The following is a 21,672-nucleotide window of genomic DNA, read 5'->3' on the forward strand; positions in this document are numbered from 1 at the left end:
CCAAGTCACAGTCCAGACCTGAACCCAATCGAGAATCTGTGGAAAGAGCTGAAAACTGCTGTTCACAAACGCCTCCATCCAACCTCACTCAGCTCCAGCTGTTTACAAAGGAAGAATGGGCGAGAATTTCAGCCTCTCGATGTGCAAAACTGATAGACACATACCCCAAGAGACTGCAGCTGTAATCGCAGCAAAAGGGGGCGCTACAAAGTATTCACTTACAGGGGATGAATAATATTGCACGCCCCAATTTTCAGTTATTTATTTTTAAAGTTTAAAATAAGCAATAAATGTTGTTCCTCTTCACAATTGTGTCCACTTGTTGTTGATTCTTCACCAGAACATTAACATTTTTATCTTTGTTTGAAGCCTGAAATGTGGGAAAAGGTGGAAACGTTCAAGGGAGATGAATACTTTCGCAAGGCACTGTATGTGTACACAGGGGGGCCACGGGTATCCTAACTAGAGCCTCCAGCTGCATGTGAGCCACCTCTATGGAGGCTATGAGTCACAGGAGAGGAACATTATGGGCCATATGTATCAAAAGTGTCCTTGTTGTTCATAGAAACTAGACATACAGTCCCTGACAAAAGTTCTGTCGCTTATCCATGTTATGTAAATAAAAGCTTATAACCTGACTTTAAATTCATCCATTGGTTTTATAAATTACTCTTTTGAAAGCTGAAACCCTCCAAAATTTGGTTTAGGTTATGGAAATAAAGTTGCTGCAAAACTGAAATATTGATCATTTAATGAACACAGAAAGGTGAGATTTTGGCGGACACAGAAAGTAATGTGAAATTCAAACAAATTAATTAACTTCTAATACAAAGATATGTTGCATAACATTGGTGAATGAAGTTGTGGTGCTATTAGAGCCATATTTAATATTTTTGTGACTTTCATGAGAATGAAGGACTGCATCCATGCGGTTCAACAATGATTCATAGAATTTATTGATGAAGTCATAAGGAATAGTAAAGCATGCAGTTTTACATGCCTCCCAGAGTTCATCTAGAGTCTTTGGTTTTGTCTTCCAAGTTTCCTCTTTCATCCTACCCCAAACCTGCTCAATGATGTTCATGTCTGGTGACCGGGCTGGCCAGTCCTTGAGCTCCTTGATCTTCTTTACCAGGAGGAACTTTGTTGTAGAGATGGATGTATGAGATGGAGCACCATCCTGCTGCAGAATTTGACCCCTTTTATGATTGGGAATGTAAGAGGTAGCTAATACTTCTTGATATTTTAGGCTATTAATATTGCCTTCCACCTTGCAAATTTTTCGCACATCCCCATACTGAATGTAACCCCAGACCATGATCTTTCCACGATCTTTCCACCACCAAACTTAACTGTTTTCTGGATCCATACGGGCTCCAGTAGGTCCCCTGCAGTATTTGCGGCGGCTGTGGGGTAATTCAACTGAAGATTTATCAGAGAAATCTACTTTCTGCTACTTTTCCTGCGTCCATCTGTTTAGCAGGCTGTGGGACTTGGCAAATGCCACACGGTTTTCTAATTGCCTTTGTTTACTGCTGGCTTCTGGGCACTGATTCGACCATGGAGGCCATTTCGAGACAGAATGCTACAAACTGTTCTAGTTAACACAGGGACTTGAGGTGACCAGGCCTGTTGGAGCTCTGCTGCAGTGGAAGAGAGGCTGGCTTTGGATTTTCTAACCTACAAACGTTCCTCCTGTTGTCTTGTCGCAGTGGTCTTGCGGGGTCTGCCGGACCTGGGCTTGTCAAAAACATCTCCAGTCTTTTCAAATCTTTATTTAATTCTTTGTACTGGACACTGAGACACATTAAAGGTGCCAGCCACCTCTGCAGTGGATCTGGTCTTCAGCCTCTTGATAATCAAGGCTTTGGTTGCAGGGTGGATTTTTGGCATGTTGTCAGAGGTCAGGTTGCAGTTCAAGTGAAGGTCTCGGGTGCTGGGTTTCTTTTTATACACACCCACTAATTAACCAATCATTTAGTGAGCGCAGGTGAGGATGGAAACTAGGATTGGGTGCATTATATGACAAGGCGACAAAACTTTTGTCTTGCCAAAATATGACCTTTCTGTGTTCATTAAATGATCAATATTTCAGCTTTGCAGCAACTTTATTTTCATAACCTAAACCAAATTTCGGAGGGTTTCAGCTCTCAAAAGAGTAATTTACGAAACCAATGGATGAATTTAAAGTCAGGTTATAAGCTTTTATTTACATAACGTGGATAAGCGACAGAACTTCTGTCAGGGACTGTAAAAGCATTTCTGCATAAGACTGGAGCAATTCTACGGTTTCGGCCACAATTCGGGTCAAACGACCAAAGGTCGCCCTTTGCTGCTACTAAATTGGTATTGTACCTCAACAAGCAAGTTGACATTTTGTCAGACTTGCTTGTTGCTGTCATAGTATGCCATTCACCTGCATTACACTGCGATTTATCAGACGTTCGGTTGCTTAACCCATATCAATACCAAAGTCTCTACTTAGCCCCAGCCTAAAATCAGGGAGCATTGTCCCAATTTCAGCAGAAAGAAAGACTTTCCCCCTTTTCCAAGAAATAATGAGTTTTATCCCCAGGCAGGGAGTGTAACATCATAGTTCTCTTAACATTTTCTGTTCTGTCTCCAGACCGGTGGAGCGAGACTTTGTCACCTGGCGGGGTCACCTCACTAAGATACTGTGCACCCCCTACGAAACCCAGGAAGGCTGGATCCTGGCGGTGACGCTGTATAAGGGCACCTTGTATATCAGCGAGAGGGAGACGGCCGCCGCTCACCGGAAGAGGAAGGAGCGGAGCCGGGAGCAGGAGAAGCTGATGTACTCGGGGTACAAGTTTGAGAGTTACATGTGCGCAGGTGTGTCCTTTATATTCTCTGTTGTCCCTGCACTCGGGGACCCCCGACATGAGAATGGGTGGTCTGCAAGTTATCGCTCCCTGCATTAGATATCACTCCTTCCACCCAGATTCTCCTGATGCCGCTCCTTGCCCGGCTGAAGTTGTGAACACCAACGAGGCCTATTGCAGCGTCTTGCTGGGCCGACTGGCATCGCATTCCTTCCTGGTCTCCGGAGAGGTGGACTGCAAAGACCCAAAAAGCACTAATCCCTCACCGCCATCCTGCTACGTAGAGCTGAAGACGAGCGCCCAGATACGGACCCCACACCAAGAGCGCAGCTTCCAAAGGTGCCGGGCAGAGCCGATAATACGTGCGGCCCTTACCCTCCCCCGGTCTCTGAAGATGGACGTCTCCTCTCTCCCTCCAGGTATAAGCTCCTGAAGTGGTGGTGCCAGTCCTTCCTGCTCGGGATTCCCCTCATCGTCGCCGGATTTCGGAATCGAGAAGGAAAAATCGTATCTCTGGAGAAGTTCAAAACATCGGAAATCTCTCACTTAGTCCGGGTAATAGAGAGTCACGCTCCTTGTTGTCGCCATATTGTAAGTCGTTGTACAGATAAATATTGTATTTGTGCTTGGCGCAGGGCGACAGACAGAGCTGGGACCCGGCCGTGTGTATGAACTTCTGCAACGCCTTCCTCAGTCACATCAAGAAGGTGGTGATCACAGATGATCCCCGGTAAGAAGCCGGCTCCCTAAAGGGGTTGTCAGGAATTGGGCAAATAAGATAGCTTGCTATAGCGCCTCATGTGGGTCACAGGTTGTATCTGGTATTGCAGCTTGGCTCTGTTTAAGCTGTAGTACCACAACCTGTACTACCGACTTGGGTAGAAAGCGGCCATGTTTTTCTAATCTTTGAGACCCGGCAGTAAAGACGCAGCTGAGAATGTAAAACTGACGGGCATCCTACTTACCGTGTTTCCCGAAAAATTATTTTTGGCTCAAAAAGGTGCACTACGGCTTATTTTCAGGGGATGTCTTATATTTTGTATTGGTGTCAGTGATTGGCTCGCCTGTTAATGGAAAATGAATATTCACCCCCTTCCCCTGCCCCTCAGTGTTGGGTGTCAGTGATTCAGTCAGACGGCCGTATTATTGCCCGAAGATTGCAGCACTATGCTCGCACTGGCCGGCGGCTCTTGTGACCCGAGCGTGTATCTCCATGCAGCTGTCACACTCGGGTGAGGAGACCCGCCGACCAGTGCGAGCATAGTGCTGCGATCCTCAGGCAGTAATACGGCCGTCTGACTGAATCACTGATACAGAACAGTTGTCGGGAATATGGACGGGGAAGGGGATGAATATTCATTTCCGTTACCACATGTTCTAATCACTGATGCCAGCACAGAGGGGTGGGCTGCAATATGGGATAGGGAAGGGGTGAATATTCATTTCCGTTACGACACGTTCCAATCACTGATGCCGGCACAGAGGGGTGGGCTGGAATATTGGCGGGGGAAGGGGTGAATATTCATTCCCGTTAATCACGTTCCAATCACTGATGCTGGGACAAAGGGGTGGGCTGGAATATGGGCGGGGGAAGGGGTGAATATTCATTTTTCATTAACTAGCCGGCATGTGACTATAAACTTCTGGGGCTTACAACAACACAATGGGGCAATATACACCAGTAAAAGATACATACCCTGAAAGGGCTTTCCCAGCTCAAGATACTATTTTATAGTCTGGTACGCAACTAGGGCTTATTTTATAAGTAATGATGGGCGAGCAGCACAATGCTCAGTACTCGAAATGATGAGTGAACACTACGATTCTCGAGTGCTCATTACTCGAGTCAAGCTGGTCAGACACTTGGACTGGCTCAACTCAAGTAACGAGTATAATGAAGTCAATAATTGGGCTATTCGGCTCTCCACCCACATACAGACGCCATAACCTATATATATAATATAAATATATATACATTCCATCTGAAAATGCTGTTTTTACCCCCCAGTGAGAGCCGTTCAGAGACGGTAAGTACCTCTTAGACCCGCAACACACATCCGTGTAATTTGTACGTATTTGCACGTACCAGAGACACGTACACACTGAGACCCATGTTATTCTATGGTAGATGGCACACACACGTAAAATCACACGGAACGTGTGTCCGTGTGGTAAGTACGTGTGTGCGCTTTTCTACACGGACAACATGTCCGTTTTTGGCCGGCAGCACGCAGGCACGGACCCGCTTTAGTCTATGGGTCCGTGCCTGCATGTACCGCACACGGAGTATCTCCGTGTTCAGCACGTTTCGTGCGTGTGCGTTTTTACACTAGCAATCTTATTTTTTGTTTTTTTTTAAATTAAAGTCAGTATACTTACTTTTTTTTCTGCTGATCTCAGTCATACTTACATTGGCGCTCGTTTTTTTTATTCCCCCGGCTCATACCGCTCCCCGATCACCAGCGCGGCGAGGAACAGCTGTGCAGATAATACGCGCCAACAATTACTTTGAAAAAGCCGGCCGCTCATTAAACAATCTCGTATTCCCTGCTTTCCCCACCCACAGACGCCTATGATTGGTTGCAGTGAGACACGCCCCCCACGCTGAGTGACAGCTGTCTCACTGCACCCAATCACAGCAGCCGGTGGGCGTGTCTATACTGTGCAGTAAAATAAATAAATAATTAAAAAAAACGGCGTGCGGTCCCCCCAATTTTAATACCAGCCAGATAAAGCCATACGGCTGAAGGCTGGTATTCTCAGGATGGGGAGCCCCACGTTATGGGGAGCCCCCCCAGCCTAACAATATCAGTCAGCAGCCGCCCAGAATTGCCGCATACATTATATGCGACAGTTCTGGGACTGTACCCGGCTCTTCCCGATTTGCCCTGGTGCGTTGGCAAATCGGGGTAATAAGGAGTTAATGGCAGCCCATAGCTGCCACTAAATCCTAGATTAATCATGTCAGGCGTCTCCCCGAGAAACCTTCCATGATTAATCTGTAAATTACAGTAAATAAACACACACACCCGACCAATCCTTTATTAGAAAAAAAACACTAACAAATTGCCTTGTTCACCACTTTAAAAAGCCCGAAAAAGCCCTCCATGTCCGGCGTACTCTAGGATGGTCCAGCGTCGCTTCCAGCTCTGCTGCATCAAGGTGACCGGAGCTGCAGAAGACACCGCCGCTCCTGTCACCTCCACACAGCTAATGAAGGGAATAGCGCGATCAGCTGTATTCAGCGTTGGCCGCGCGTAACCTCAGTGACAGCTCAGCTGATCGTGCTATTCCCTTCATTAGCTGTGTGGAGGTGACAGGAGCGGCGGTGTCTTCTGCAGCTCCGGTCACCTCCATGCAGCAGAGCTGGACGCGACGCTGGACCATCCTGGAGTACGCCGGACATGGAGGGCTTTTTCGGGCTTATTAAAGTGGTGAACCAGGGTATATGTTTGTGGTTTTTTTTATTTCTAATAAAGGATTTTTTCTGGTGGGTGTGTTTATTTACTGTAATTTACAGATTAATCATGGAAGGTGTCTCATAGACGCTTGACATGATTAATCTAGGACTTATTGGCAGCTATGGGCTGCCAATAACTCCCTATTACTCCGATTTGCCAACGCACCAGGGCAAATCGGGAAGAGCCGGGTACAGTCCCAGAACTGTCGCATCTAATGTATGCGGCAATTCTGGGCGGCTGCTGACTGATATTGTTAGGCTGGGGGGGCTCCCCATAACGTGGGGCTCCCCATCCTGAGAATACCAGCCTTCAGCCGTATGGCTTTATCTGGCTGGTATTAAAATGGGGGGGGACCGCACGCCGCTTTTTTTAATTATTTATTTATTTTACTGCACAGTATAGACACGCCCACCGGCTGCTGTGATTGGGTGCAGTGAGACACCTGTCACTCAGCGTGGGGGGCGTGTCTCACTGCAACCAATCATAGGCGCCGGTGGGTGGGGAAAGCAGGGAATACGAGATTGATTAATGAGCGGCCGGCATATTCAAAGTAATTGTTGCCGCGTATTCTCTGCACAGCTGTTCCTCGCCGCGCTGGTGATCGGGGAGCGGTAAGTATGAGAGAGGGCTGCTCACTTCATTCACTCGGGGGATTAGCGGTCACTGGTGAATCCTTCACAGGTGACCGCTATTCAGTACGCGGCACACAGACAGAGCCGCGGCATGACAATTAATTCGGGTGAAGTTCACCCGAGTTCATTCTCATCGCGCAACTCTGTCTGCTGTCAGCCGACATGTATCAACGACATTGTGCAACACACAAACGGGCATTCCACACGGACATTTTACACACAAACACAGACATTTTATACGTACACACGGCTCGCATACGCCATCACACGGATGCCATACGTACCGGAGAAACTCCCCAAAAAAACGGAACACGGACCCAAAAAACGGACCGTGTCACACTGACGTTTTTTTTGCGGAAGTGTGTTTTAGGCCTTACTGAGGTTCCGGCTTCCATCATTCACCAAAGCAAGTCTGGCCTTTGTATTTACCGTTTCAAAAGACACATCCAAGCGCCAGCGATACTCGCCCGAGTACTCGAGCACCTGAATGTTTGATCGAGTGCTCATCATTAATTATAAGCATACTCCAAAAAGCCAAAAAATCCTGCTAGGGCTTATTTTCGGGGGAAACACGGTAAGTGCTGCCTCTGGCTGACAGGTTGCTAATGTCCTAGATGTCGGTCTGTATCCATTATTACTTAATGTTCAGTTGCTTCTCAGCAGCGGTGCATCTGGGCAGTTCTGCATCGGCAGGTGAGCGCCGCTGATGACGTCCAGTTATCCGGTGCCTGCACGACCTATTGTCATAAACAAGCCCCCTGCCCGGCTCTGGCAAGAGGACGTCATCATTGGCGCTCACTTCTCGATGCGGGGCGAGACTTTACCCTTTCTTAGCCGTTGATCTCCATGATGTTCACAGGAATGTCTCAGTGCACCTGAACAATGCTGCGGAGCAACTGCAGCTCCGTCTCATATTATTTCATGCTCTCCCTGACTTTGCCGCTGATTCTCCCCATAGGGTCGTCTATGTGTTCTCCTGGGAGCCGGGTAAAGACGTCACTTTTACCGTGGAACCAGATTCTGATCAGTCGGTCGTCCCGGACTGGTACGTGGAGGCGATTTCACAGGGCTCGTGATGAATGAGCATCCGGACGTCTTGGGACGAGGACACCGGATCTTCACACCCACCGGATCTGAGGACTTCTGCGTAAAGACTGAGCCTTGGAGGTGTCTGCTTGAGGCCAGTACTGACTCTATGGACCAGAGGGATTAAATGGAGGGGGATTAAAGACATTGGGGTTTGTTTTTAGATCCCTGGTTTATGTTTGTCCTGGGCCTTATATTTATGAAATCCCCAATTCACTCCCAAAGATGGACCGATGTGCTGACGCTCCCCGGAGCTGACCTGCAATACACTGCCAGGAAGAACTGTACAAGGCATGACCCAAAGCAACAAATGGGGAAATTGTCCCCGCTGAGCCCTCGTTTATACCACACCTTATGTCATACTGATAAATGTCCGGCTCCACGGTGAATTACTGCCGGTTATCTGTAAAATCATTGATAAATCCGGCGCCAAAAAAGTGCGTGATGTGCAGAAAAAGTCAATGCTCCCAATCTTTGGCTAAAAATTTATTAAAATAATAACTGAAGCAATAATCACCAATTACCCCCCCCCCCCCCCCTCTGTTCTTTTTTTCTTTCTTTCTTTCTAATGACAGCCTGACCCAGGGACATGTGACCGCTGCAGCCAATGACCAGCTGGATAATAGCCCAGATGTACCCAGTGTCGCTATCATGTGACAGATTGACCCAGGAACGCGTGACCACTGCAGCCAATCACTGACTGGATAATGGCCCATATGCACCCAGTATAGCAGTCACTTGACATCCTGATCCAGGAATATATGACTGCTGCAGCCAATCATTGGCTGAATAATAGCCCCAATGCACCCTGTGTAGCAGTCACGTTACATCCTGACCCAGGAATATATGACCGCTGCAGCCAATCACTGGCTGGATAATGGCCCCAATGCACCCAGTGTCACCGTCACGTGTCCTGGTATCAGGAGGTCATGGCTGCAGCAGGAGGTACAGAGAGCGGAGGCAGCGGGAGATCAGTAAACGAACGAGTATTATTATAACTCCATTTATTCCATGGCGCTTTACATATGAGGAGTACACGTAATAAAAACAAGTACAATAATCATGAACAATACAAGGCACAGACTGGTACAGGAGGAGAGAGGACCCTGCCCACGAGGGTTCACAGTCTACAGGAGGAGAGAGGACCCTGCCTGCGAGGGCTCACAGTCTACAGCGGGAGAGAGGACGCTGCCCGCGAGGGTTCAGTCTACAGGGGGAGAGAGGACCCTGCCCGCGAGGGCTCACAGTCTACAGGAGGAGAGAGGACCCTGCCCGCGAGGGCTCACAGTCTACAGGAGGAGAGAGGACCCTGCCTGCGAGGGCTCACAGTCTACAGGAGGAGAGAGGACCCTGCCTGCGAGGGCTCACAGTCTACAGCGGGAGAGAGGACGCTGCCCGCGAGGGTTCAGTCTACAGGGGGAGAGAGGACCCTGCCCGCGAGGGCTCACAGTGTACAGGAGGAGAGAGGACGCTGCCCGCGAGGGTTCAGTCTACAGGGGGAGAGAGGACCCTGCCCGCGAGGGCTCACAGTGTACAGGAGGAGAGAGGACCCTGCCCGCGAGGGCTCACAGTGTACAGGAGGAGAGAGGACCCTGCCCGCGAGGGCTCACAGTGTACAGGACAGAGGACCCTGCCCGCGAGGGCTCACATTGTACAGGAGGAGAGAGGACCCTGCCCGCGAGGGCTCACATTGTACAGGAGGAGAGAGGACCCTGCCCACGAGGGCTCACATTGTACAGGAGGAGAGAGGACCCTGCCCGCGAGGGCTCACATTGTTCAGGAGGAGAGAGGACCCTGCCCGCGAGGGCTCACATTGTACAGGAGGAGAGAGGACCCTGCCCACGAGGGCTCACATTGTACAGGAGGAGAGAGGACCCTGCCCGCGAGGGCTCACATTGTACAGGAGGAGAGGGGACCCTGCCCGCGAGGGCTCACAGTCTACAGGGGGAGAGAGGACCCTGCTCCCGAAGGCTCACAGTCTACAGGAGGAGAGAGGACCCTGCCACGCGGGCTCAGTCTACAGGAGGAGAGAAGACCCTGCCCGCGAGGGTTCACAGTCTACAGGGGATAGGTGAGGATACAGTAGGTGAGGGTAGAGCTGGTCGGGCAACGATTTAGTGGACTGAGGGTTAGTGCAGGTTGTAGGCTTGTTGGAAGAGGTTGGTCTTCAGGTTCATTTTGAAAGTTTTCACAGTAGGAGAGAGTCTAAAATATTTGGGTAGAGAGTTCCAGAGTATGGAGGAGGCACAGGAGAATTCGTGTACGCCATTGTGGGAAGAGATGAGAGGGGAGTAGAGAAGGAGATCTTGTGAGGATTGGAGGTTGCGTGCAGGTAAGTACCGGGAGACTAGGTCACAGATGTATGGAGGAGAAAGGTTGTGGATGGCTTTGTCACAGAGCAGGGGGTTGCAGTAGTCGAGGCGGGAGATGATGAGGACATGCACTAGTTTTTGCAGAGTATTGCTGCTTTTATTATTCTGAGACTTTCACCGTTGGTTCCTGCGGCATGCCGGTGGTGACGCCTCCTCTGACAGTGCAGAAAATTAGTTACCTTGCACCATGTGGTTGAATAGGGTATGAAATAGCTATTAGACCTGATGAAGCAGTTATACTTAATATCAAAACCCATGTCTGAGTGGGTGTATAGTTCTAATATGAAAAAAACATAGTCCAAACTAAAGACTGAGAAAGCTCATTTAATCCAAATGCCTTTAACGTCTCCCCACTCAGCCTGACTGACAGCTGCAGCTTGTACTGAGCAGTGTGAGATCTCTGCAGGGAGGAGGGACATTGAAAAGCTCTCAGTCAAGCTAGGCGGACGGAGATTGCATTTAAACTTTCAAAAGTGGTTATAAGACCATTCCGACATGGCTGATCACAGTAAGTACACTAGACTCATCAGGTCTGTATGCTAAAGTATGAAGTTTGTTTTGACAGATCCACATTGTCCCATTCCAGCCTGATGCCCTCTGAGACAGACATCCGCAGACATGCTTCCTCTTCAGCTCCCTGATTCATGCTGTCACCCACAGAGGGCACAATACTAGCTTTTGACCAGTATTCTAGACCATCGCCTCTAAACTGGAGGACCTACACAGAAAAGTTATCAGAACTGCTGCCTGCCATCTTACTCATTTGCATGCTCCTCCTCACTTCTTTTCTCATTAGGGTATAGGTTTACCTAAAGGATTTTATCTCCTCGGAGCTCCACACTAGCCTCCTTGCAATCCAGGAGATGCTCAAACTTCAGCACCAATTTCCTCCTCCAGCAACGAGAGTCTACTTCTGCTGTCTTCTAATGTCTTCTTTAGTGATTCTGATTTTGAGGACGTTCTCTCCAAGGATAGAAGCGACATTCCTCCAAGTGCGAATGTTTAGACCTTGAGTACCCTTTCCCTGAGGATCTTCTGACCAAGTGGGCTACGTCTCCGAAGGTGGACCCTCAGCTGCCTCACGTCCGTCCAAGACCAACATCGTGGACACCACGTCACCATCACACCATGAATCGTTTGAATGGGTTTTTTTTTCTTCCATGTTCGTCTTTTAGGTCGGCGGCTCTCCCCCTAGGCCTGTCTTTCTGTTTTCCTGAGCCTATAAAACATTTACAGAGCGTGCAGGACTATCTAGGGGGTCTTCTGAACAAGAGGTGGCCAGCGCAGTAGAGCGACTTTCTTCCATGAACCTTCTTTCGATAGACAGGTTTCTCTGCCCTCACAGTATGTCTGAACCGCACTACTGGGCTCAACACTTGGTCAGCTGATCGTCCTCACGTTGCCCTTTAAAAAGTTGTTTTGGGTTTTTTTCTCTACGCGCTTTGGTGCATGTTTAGACCTAGCCGCAGCCACTGAAGGCTGCTAAACTTACTATTCCAGAAGACACCTAGATCTCAGCACTTACATTAGAGTTTACACACAGTAGTGAAGCCGGCTCTGCAGGACTCCGAGATGATGTCCTCACTTCTGAAGGAATGCCTTTTCTTTCTGATGATTGTTCTCCACTTCATCAAACATGGTGAAAGCTTTATCTTCTTCTTGCAAAGCACTGGCAGACCCTGAGACCATCACTCGCCTGATCAGGATGCCCATTTGTGGGGTATTGCAAGGCTGCCTGTTCAGCTTCACTCCACCAAAGATGATTGTGGTTTCTTGGGACAGGATAGCCTCCAAATCCTCAGCTATTGACAAGCCTGCAACCTACAACACTCTGACCAATACACCGCAGGGCAACCAGCTCTACCCTCACCTACTGTATCCTCACCCATCCCCTGTAGACTGTGAGCCCTCGCGGGCAGGATCCTCTCTCCTCCTGTAGACTGTGAGCCCTCACAGGGAGGGTCCTCTCTCCTTCTGTACCCTCACACATCCCCTGTAGACTGTGAGCCCTCGTGGGCAGAGTCCTCTCTCCTCCTGTAGACTGTAAGCTCTCGTGGGCAGGGTCCTCTCTCCTCCTGTAGACTGTGATCCCTCGCAGACAGGGTCCTCTCTCCTCCTGTAGACTGTGATCCCTCGCAGACAGGGTCCTCTCTCCTCCTGTAGACTGTGAGCCCTCGTGGGCAGGGTCCTCTCTCCTCCTGTAGACTGTGATCCCTCGCAGACAGGGTCCTCTCTCCTCCTGTAGACTGTGATCCCTCGCAGGCAGGGTCCTCTCTCCTCCTGTAGACTGTGATCCCTCGCAGGCAGGGTCCTCTCTCCTCCTGTAGACTCTGATCCCTCACGGGCAGGGTCCTCTCTCCTCCTGTAGACTGTAAGCCCTCGTGGGCAGAGTCCTCTCTCCTCCTGTAGACTGTAAGCTCTCGTGGGCAGGGTCCTCTCTCCTCCTGTAGACTGTGATCCCTCGCAGACAGGGTCCTCTCTCCTCCTGTAGACTGTGAGCCCTCGTGGGCAGGGTCCTCTCTCCTGTAGACTGTAAGCGCTCGTGGGCAGGGTCCTCTCCCCTCCTGTAGACTGTGATCCCTCGCAGACAGGGTCCTCTCTCCTCCTGTAGACTGTGAGCCCTCGTGGGCAGGGTCCTCTCTCCTCCTGTAGACTGTAAGCTCTCGTGGTCAGGGTCCTCTCCCCTCCTGTAGACTGTGATCCCTCGCAGACAGGGTCCTCTCTCCTCCTGTAGACTCTGATCCCTCACGGGCAGGGTCCTCTCTCCTCCTGTAGACTCTGATCCCTCACGGGCAGGGTCCTCTCTCCTCCTGTAGACTGTGATCCCTCGCGGGCAGGGTCCTCTCTCCTCCTGTAGACTGTGAGCCCTCGCGGGCAGAGTCCTCTTTCCTCCTGTAGACTGTGAGCCCTCGCGGGCAGGGTCTTCTCTTCCCCTGTAGACTGTGAGCCCTCGCGGGCAGGGTCTTCTCTTCCCCTGTAGACTGTGAGCCCTCGCGGGCAGGGTCCTTTCTCCTCCTGTAGACTGTAAGCTCTCGTGGGCAGGGTCCTCTCCCCTCCTGTAGACTGTGATCCCTCGCAGACAGGGTCCTCTCTCCTCCTGTAGACTCTGATCCCTCACGGGCAGGGTCCTCTCTCCTCCTGTAGACTCTGATCCCTCACGGGCAGGGTCCTCTCTCCTCCTGTAGACTGTGAGCCCTCGCGGGCAGGGTCCTTTCTCCTCCTGTAGACTGTGAGCCCTCGCGGGCAGGGTCCTCTCTCCTCCTGTAGACTGTGAGCCCTCGCGGGCAGGGTCTTCTCTTCCCCTGTAGACTGTGAGCCCTCGTGGGCAGGGTCCTCTCTCCTCCTGTACCAGTCTGTGCCTTGTATTGTTCATAATTATTGTACTTGATTTCATGTATACCCTTTTCACTTCTAACGCTCCATGGAATAAATGGCGCTATAATAATTAATGTATAAGGCCGCTTTCACGTTGCGTTTCTCTCCTCATTCAGTGGTCCCATTGGGGCTTCCGTCAGAACTCCCCTGCAAAACAGGCTTTGGACGTATGCTTAGACAGGGGCCACCGACTATGATGATGCAGATGAAGTCAAGGTGTGCTCTGTCGTGCACCATTTTCAGAGTATACACCTATTTGAGTCTGGGTGTCAGCCTCCTACATATGTGCGTTCACCTCCAATAGATGTATACTCCCGAAAATCATGCACAACAGAGCACCCATTGACTCAGTATGCACCATTATACTCAATGGCCCCCATTGGAGCATACGTCCAAAACCCGTTTTACGGGAGATTCGGATGGACGCCATGATGGGACCACTCAACGGGGGAGGTACGCAGTGTGAAAGTAGCCTACGGCCTCATGCGCACGCTGCATATTTTTCGGTGCAGTTTTTGGACCAAAACTGCACGCATTTCCTTCCCCAATAAAGTCTGAGATTTTAGTTTTTCTGTTTGCATGTTTTGGTTTTTTTTGGCTGCACCTTTGAACCCTCCATTTTAGGATTTCTTTTTTGGTCCAAAAACATGCATGACTGGTCACCACAAAGATGCAGCATGCGCACACACCCTAAGGCCCGTACCTGCTCTTCTCTCCACACCTGCAAGTTCTACGGTGCACGGACTGAACAACTTGGTTGTAATTTTTTTTCCCTTCCTCTATGTTATGAGCAAGGAGACGATTATTTTGTACACTCATCTTTAACCCCTTCACAATTGGCCGATTTTTCGCTTTCCGTTTTTTTTCTTCACCATTCTTCTTTCGAGAGATGTAACTTTAATTTTTCGGTCAATCTGGTCATGTGTGGGCTCATTTTTTGCGGAAAGAACTGTACTTTAAATGAAACCATATGTTTTACCATACAGTGTACTGGAAAACAGAAAAATTCCACATGCGGAAAAATTGCAAAAAAAAAGTGCGATAGCACTATTGTTTTTGAGATGTGTTATTCACAGTGTTCACTATATGGTAAAACTGATGTGTCGGTGCGATTCCTCAGGTCGGTGTGAGCTCGTAGACACCAAACATCTACAGTTTTACTTCTATCTAAGGGGTAAAAAAAAAAAAAGTTTGTCCGAAAAAAAGAGAATTTTGTTTACTTACCGTAAATTCTTTTTCTTATAGTTCCGTATTGGGAGACCCAGACATTGGGTGTATAGCTTCTGCCTCCGGAGGACACACAAAGTACTACACTAAAAAGTGTAGCTCCTCCCTATGAGCATATACACCCCCTGGATAACCAAATATAGCCAGTTTAGTGCAAAAGCTGAAGGAGAACAGCCACCCACAAGTAGAGATAGAGCAAGAACCGGAACAACCAGAGCCTCTGTCTACAACAACAGCCGGTGATCACACGCGGAACGAGAAACTGCCAACAGGCAACAGGGAGGGTGCTGGGTCTCCCAATACGGAACTATAAGAAAAAGAATTTACGGTAAGTAAACAAAATTCTCTTTTTCTTTATCGTTCCTATGGGAGACCCAGACATTGGGACGTCTCAAAGCAGTCCATGGGTGGGAATAAACAGAAAACTGAGAAGTAGGCGAAACCCAACTTCACAAATGGGCGACAGCCGCCTGAAGGATGCGTCCGACCAAGCTCGCATCTGCCGAAGCATGAGCATGCACTTGGTAGTGCTTCTAAAAGGTATGCAGACTAGTCCAAGTGGCAGCCTGACAGACCTGCTGAGCCGTAGCCTGGTGCCTGAAAGCCCAAGAGGCACCGACAGCTCTGGTCGAGTGTGCCTTGATCCCCGGCGGGGGAGGCACTTGAGTACACTGGTAGGCATCGGAAATGGCCGACCTAATCCAACGAGCTAAGGTCGGCTTAGAAGCCGAGAGGCCCTTACGCCGACCTGTGGTTAGCACAAAAAGAGAGGTGCACCGCCTAATAGCAGCGGTGTGAGACACATGGATCCGGAGCGCCCGCACCAGATCCAGAGTATGCAACGCTTTTTCAAAGCGATGAACAGGAGCCGGACAAAAGGAAGGCAATGAAATGTCCCGGTTAAGGTGGAAGGAGAAACCACCTTAGGAAGAAAGTCTGGAGTCGGACGGAGAACCACCTTGTCTTGATGAAAAACCAAAAAAGGTGACTCCGAAGAGAGCGCAGCCAAATCAGAGACTCTCCTGAGGGAAGTTATGGCCACTAGAAAGACCACTTTCTGTGAAAGACGAGACAAAGAAACCTCCCTAAGAGGCTCAAAGGGGGGTTTCTGCGAAGCCGTGAGGACCAGATTAAGGTCCCAGGGATCCAAAGGCCGCCGGTAAGGCGGAATGTGCAGACCGGACTGTAGAAAGGACAGGAGGGTCGGCAAGGAAAAAGGCCAAGGAGCATGGCCGGAAGAGCGACACCAGGACAGGAAAATTCTCCAGGTCCTGTGATAGATTTTGGCCAAGGAATACTTCCGAGCCAGAGTCATAGTGGAGATGACTTCAGGAGGGATACCAGAAGTCGTCAAGATCCAGGACTCAAGAGCCACGCCGTCAATCTGAGAGCCGCAGAATTCTGGCGGAAAAACGGACCTTGTGAGAGAAGGTCTGGACGGTCCGGGAGATGCCACTGCACCTCTACGGACAGATGGAACAGGTCTGGGTACCAAGCTCGCCTGGGCCAGTCTGGAGCAATGAGGATGACCCGACGGCCCTCCATTCTGATCTTGCGCAGGACTCTGGGCAAGAGAGCTAGAGGGGAAAACACGTAAGACAGACGAAACTGGGACCAATCTTGGACCAGCGCGTCCGCTGCAAAGGCCTGAGGATCGTGGGAGCGAAGATCCACTTCCGGAGTGCCCCACTTGCGGCAGATTGACCGAAACACTGCCGGATGCAGAGCCCACTCGCCGCTGTCCACGGTTTGACGGCTGAGATAATCTGCCTCCCAGTTTTCCATGCCTGGGATGTGGACTGCGGATATGGTGGACTTGGAGTCCTCCGTCCACTGAAGGATGCGTTGAACCTCCAACATTGCCAGGCGGCAGCGTGTCCCGCCCTGGTGGTTGATGTAGGCAACCGCTGTCGCGTTGTCTGACTGGACTCGAATGTGCTTGCCCGCCAACAGGTGGTGAAAGGCTAAGAGAGCTAGAAGCACAGCTCCGATTTCCAGCACATTGATCGAGAGGGCTGATTCGGACGGAGTCCAAGTGCCCTGCGCTCTGTGGTGGAGATATACTGCTCCCCAGCCGGATAGACTTGCATCCGTGGTGAGGATCACCCAGGACGGGGCCAGGAAGGAGCGTCCCTGAGACAGAGAGAGGGGCCGAAGCCACCACTGAAGGGAGCCCCTGGTCTGTGGCGACAGAGCCACTAACCTGTGCAAGGAGGAAGTCCGATTGTCCCAACAGCGGAGAATGTCCAGCTGCAGAGGACACAGATGGCACTGGGCAAAGGGAACCGCTTCCATTGACACCACCATCTGACCCAGCACCTGCATTAGGTGCCTGATGGAATGACGGCGGGGCCTCGGCAAAGAGCGCACCGCCAGTGGAGGGACTGCTGTTTGACTAAGGGCAGCTTCACAAGTGCCGGCAGAGTCTCGAATTGCATCCCTAGGTACGTGAGCTTCTGGGTCGGAGTCAGAGTGGACTTGGGCAGAAGGACAAGCCACCTGAATTGGACTAGAGTGGCGAGAGTGAGCGAGACACTCCGCTGACAGTCTGCACTGGATGAAGCCTTGACTAGAAGGTCGTCCAGGAAAAGGGATCTGCCAACCCCTGGAGGTGCAGAACCGCAACCACTGGTGCCATGACCTTGGTGAATACTCGAGGGGCCGTGGCTAACCCGAAGGGGAGAGCCACGAATTGGAAATGTTCCTCTCAGATTGCAAAACGTAACCAACGCTGGTGTGAAACTGCAATTGGCACATGCAGATAGGCATCTCTGATGTCGATGGATGCTAGGAAATCTCCTTGGGTCATTGAGGCAATGACTGATCGCAGAGACTCCATGCGAAAATGCCGCACCTGAACATGCTTGTTAAGAAGCTTGAGATCCAGGATGGGCCGGAAGGAACCGTCCTTTTTGGGGACTAGGAAGAGATTTGAGTAGAAACCTCTGAACCGTTCCCGGGCGGGAACCGGTACAATTACTCCGTTGGCCTGCAAGGATGCCACGGCCTGTGAGAAGGCGGCGGCCTTGGAGCAGGGGGGAGTTGACAGAAAAAATCTGTTTGGCGGGCTGGAAGAGAATTCTATCCTGTAGCCGTGGGAGATGATATCCCGCACCCACTGATCGGAGACGTGTTGAAACCACACGTCGCCAAAGTGGGAGAGCCTGCCACCGACCAAGGACGTTGCTGGCGCGGCCAGATAGTCAAGAGGAGGCTGCCTTAGTGGCAGCAGCTCCTGCGGTCTTCTGAGGACGCGGCTTCGTGCGCCAGTTGGGTTTCTGGTCCTTGACTGAGTTAGTGGACGAGGCCGAGGGCTTAGAGGACGACCAGTTGGAGGAACGAAAAGAACGAAACCTCAACTGGTTCCTGCCCTGGACAGGTTTCCTGGTTTTAGTTTGTGGCATGGAAGTACTCTTCCCGCCAGTAGCTTCCTTAATAATTTCATCCAGTTGTTCACCGAACAGCCTGGACCCAGCAAATGGGAGCCCAGCAAGTTACTTCTTTGAAGAAGCGTCTGCCTTCCACTCTCGAAGCCACAAGATCCTGCGGATAGCGAGAGAATTAGCCGAAGCCACCGCAGTGCGGTGAGAAGCCTCCAGCATGGCAGACATGGCAAAGGATGAAAAGGCTGAAGCCTGGAAGTTAAGGCAACCATTTCGGGCATAGAGTCCCTGGTGAGGGAATGCATCTCCTCTAGAGAAGCAGAGATGGCTTTGAGAGCCCACACTGCTGCAAAAGATGGGGAGAACGAGGCCCCTGCCGCCTCATATACAGATTTGGCCAGAAGGTCAACCTGGCAGTCAGTGGAATCCTTAAGTGAGGTGCCATCAGCCACTGATACAACTGTCCGGGCTGAGAGTCTAGACACCGGAGGGTCTACGTTTGGTGAATGAGCCCACTCCTTGACCACCTGTGGTGGAAACGGAAAACGGTCATCAGAACCACGCTTTGGGAAGAGTCTGTCAGGACAGGCCCTAGGCTTGGTCACAGTGGCCTGAAAACTGGAGTGGTTAAAGAACACACTCCTTGTTCTCTTAGGCAAGGTAAACTGGTGCTTTTCTGCTAGAGAGGGTTGTTCCTCTGATACAGGCGGATTGAGGTCCAGTACAGAATTAATGGACGCAATCAAAGCACTAACATCTGCGTCACTTTCGGACAGATCAATGGGGCACATGGAGGTAGCGTCCGAGCCCCCAGTAAAGGCATCCTCCTCGTCCTGCGAGTCAGCTCGTGAATCAGAGCCGCGGGACGAGGAAGGAGAGGGGACCCTGCGTCTCCTTTTAGGAGGACGGGGTCTGAGACCAGAGGAGAATCCTCTGTGAGCTCTGCTGAGCGAGCCGTAGCAGCAGAGGCGCCCTGAGAAGGGGGCTTATGCATGCTCAGCAGAGTCCGGGACAGCTGTCCCATGGAGTCGGCAAAAGACTGGGAGATAGACTTCGAGAAGGATTCTGCCCAAGCCGGGGGTTCAGCCACCGGAGCCGGAGCAGCCGGAGGGACCACTGGGGATGAGACTCCAGGCTGAGGCACCACCATGTTAGAGCAGGCATCACAATGTGGATATGTGCTCGGTACAGGCAGTACAAGCCTACATGCAGTGCATATTGAGTACAACCTTGCAGCCTTGCTCCTCGTGTGAGACATGCTGCTGAAGTGGGGGCTCTGAGCCAGAATGACCCCCAAAGAGTATATAAGCAGGTCCACAACCGGAGGTTGTGGCTTACCAGACCGTTTGACATTGGGACGTCTCTGTGCCCTCCAGATCCCACAGCCCGGACCCCCAGAGAGATGCTGCAGCCAGCGCCGATCGCTGTGCAGACATGGCATAAGAACGCTGATAAAATGGCGCCGGAGCGAGGAGAGGGGGCGGGGCCTACTCTAAGAGCGGGATCCGGAGGGCCAAGGAGATTTACAGGGGAGGGAATATTTCCTCAGAGAGGAGTGTCCCTCCCCTGTGCCGAACGGCCGCTGGGCGGGGCCGCACTGTCCCTCTGCATGATTGACATGCAGGGGCAGTGAAATCTAAACTAGGCCTCAGGCGAAGCCGGGGCCTAAATTTAAACTATGCGGCCGGCGCGCAGGCACCTTCGGCGCGGTTCTCAGGTGAAAACCAGAGAACCGGCCGGAAATGTCAGAATAGATACACAGCCCACTCTCCCCAACAATAAAGTACAAGGGACCCCCCGAAAATAACGTCTCAGATACTTAGCTTGTGAGACGCAGGGTTTCAAGTCCCTGGGGATGAGTGCTCCGTCCGGCAGGATCCTGAAGGGCTGCGGATGGAGACCGGTCTCCTGCAAGGCAGGGAGAACCGTGCTGGCTCCCACTTCAAGCCAGAGCCCGAGGGATGGTGAAGGGGCGCGGCATGTAAGGCTCCAGCCCTGAAATCAACCTTAACAACACCGCCGACACAGTGGGGTGAGAAGGGACATGCCGGGAGTCCAGGCTTGGACCCACTTTTCTTCAAACTCTTTCCAAAAATCAGAATCAGATGAGAATGCATGTGTGGATGTATGCCTCCTGAACACAAAGCATTGAACTGGCTATATTTGGTTATCCAGGGGGTGTATATGCTCAGAGGGAGGAGCTACACTTTTAGTGTAGTACTTTGTGTGTCCTCCGGAGGCAGAAGCTATATACCCAATGTCTGGGTCTCCCATAGGAACGATAAAGAAAAGTGCCGTACGTTTTGCGCCATTTTCCGCAACCCATAGAGTTTTCATTTTTTTCTGATCTATGACTCAGTGACTGCTTATTTTTTGCATCTCGAGCTGACGTTTTTAACGGTACCATTTTTGTGCAGATGTTAAGTTTTGATTGTCTGTTATTGCATTTAGCGCAAAATTTGTGGCGACCGAAAAAAACAAAAAAAAAACAAAAAAAAAAAAAAAGGTAATTTTGGCGTTTGGAATTTTTTTGCCACTATGCTGTTTATCGATCACATTAATTGAGTTTATATTTTCATAGATCAGGCATTTCTGAACCAAATGTGTGTATTTTTATTTTTTTAATCCATTTTCAATGGGGCGAAAGGGGGGTGGATTTGAACTTTTAGGGTTTGTTTTTTTATTTTACTAGGTCCCCTAGGGGACTATAAGGATCAGATGTCTGATCTCTCATTCATTTCTCCCGATCAGAGCAGCGTCGCTCAGACCGGGAGAAATCATCTCTTCTAACAGCCAGTACTCAGCTGTTTCTTCCAGGACCTGAGTCATGTGAGCAAAGGAGTCGCCACATCACCCTGTGATACCATGGAAACCACCGGTTCCACGTGATCACATCACGTGACTTCCGGTTTTGGGCGGGGAGTACGGATCTACCGCTATCGCCGTTAATATGGGGCTAAAAGGGGTTAAAAGGCACGGGCTGATAGCGATTCCACTCGTGCCTAGCAGGCACACATGTCAGCTGTACAAATCAGCTGACATGTGCACTGATCCCCACCTATGACCGCTAGGACATAACTTTACTACCCGCGGTCGTTAAGGGGCAAGTTTATTATGGGAGCAGCTCCCTCGCAGTTGTCTTTTCCATTTATGTATGGACATTTGTGATCTCTGGATGGGTTTCTTCTGTTCTAGGTAATGACCCATTGAGCGTTTCGTCATATCTTGTTCATTGGCTTCTAGAAACCTTGAAAACACCAGCGATTCGATCGTTCAAATCACGACAAAGCTAC

The 21,672-nt window shown here is 50.6% G+C and overlaps 1 protein-coding gene across 4 annotated transcripts in view; it reads left to right on the forward strand.

Annotated features, from left to right (window-relative positions):
* DXO (decapping exoribonuclease) overlaps nucleotides 1-9,057 on the forward strand; it is an 18,101-nt gene extending 9,044 nt beyond the window's left edge. For 2 of the 4 annotated variants that reach the window (XM_075323287.1, XM_075323288.1), the window contains exons 3-7: nucleotides 2,627-2,853; nucleotides 2,963-3,182; nucleotides 3,263-3,398; nucleotides 3,479-3,573; nucleotides 7,895-9,055. In XM_075323287.1, coding sequence (XP_075179402.1) covers nucleotides 2,627-2,853; nucleotides 2,963-3,182; nucleotides 3,263-3,398; nucleotides 3,479-3,573; nucleotides 7,895-8,012 — 796 coding nt within the window. In that variant the 3' untranslated portion in view covers nucleotides 8,013-9,055. Of the gene's footprint in view, nucleotides 1-2,626; nucleotides 2,854-2,962; nucleotides 3,183-3,262; nucleotides 3,399-3,478; nucleotides 3,574-7,894 lie in introns of all 4 variants that reach the window. The other 2 variants (XM_075323289.1, XM_075323290.1) reach the window with 1 other exon arrangement.
* The last annotated feature ends 12,615 nt before the right edge of the window (nucleotides 9,058-21,672 follow it).

The sequence above is a fragment of the Anomaloglossus baeobatrachus genome, chromosome 9 (genome assembly GCF_048569485.1).
Source record: "Anomaloglossus baeobatrachus isolate aAnoBae1 chromosome 9, aAnoBae1.hap1, whole genome shotgun sequence".
In the NCBI taxonomy this organism is placed as follows: domain Eukaryota; kingdom Metazoa; phylum Chordata; class Amphibia; order Anura; family Aromobatidae; genus Anomaloglossus; species Anomaloglossus baeobatrachus.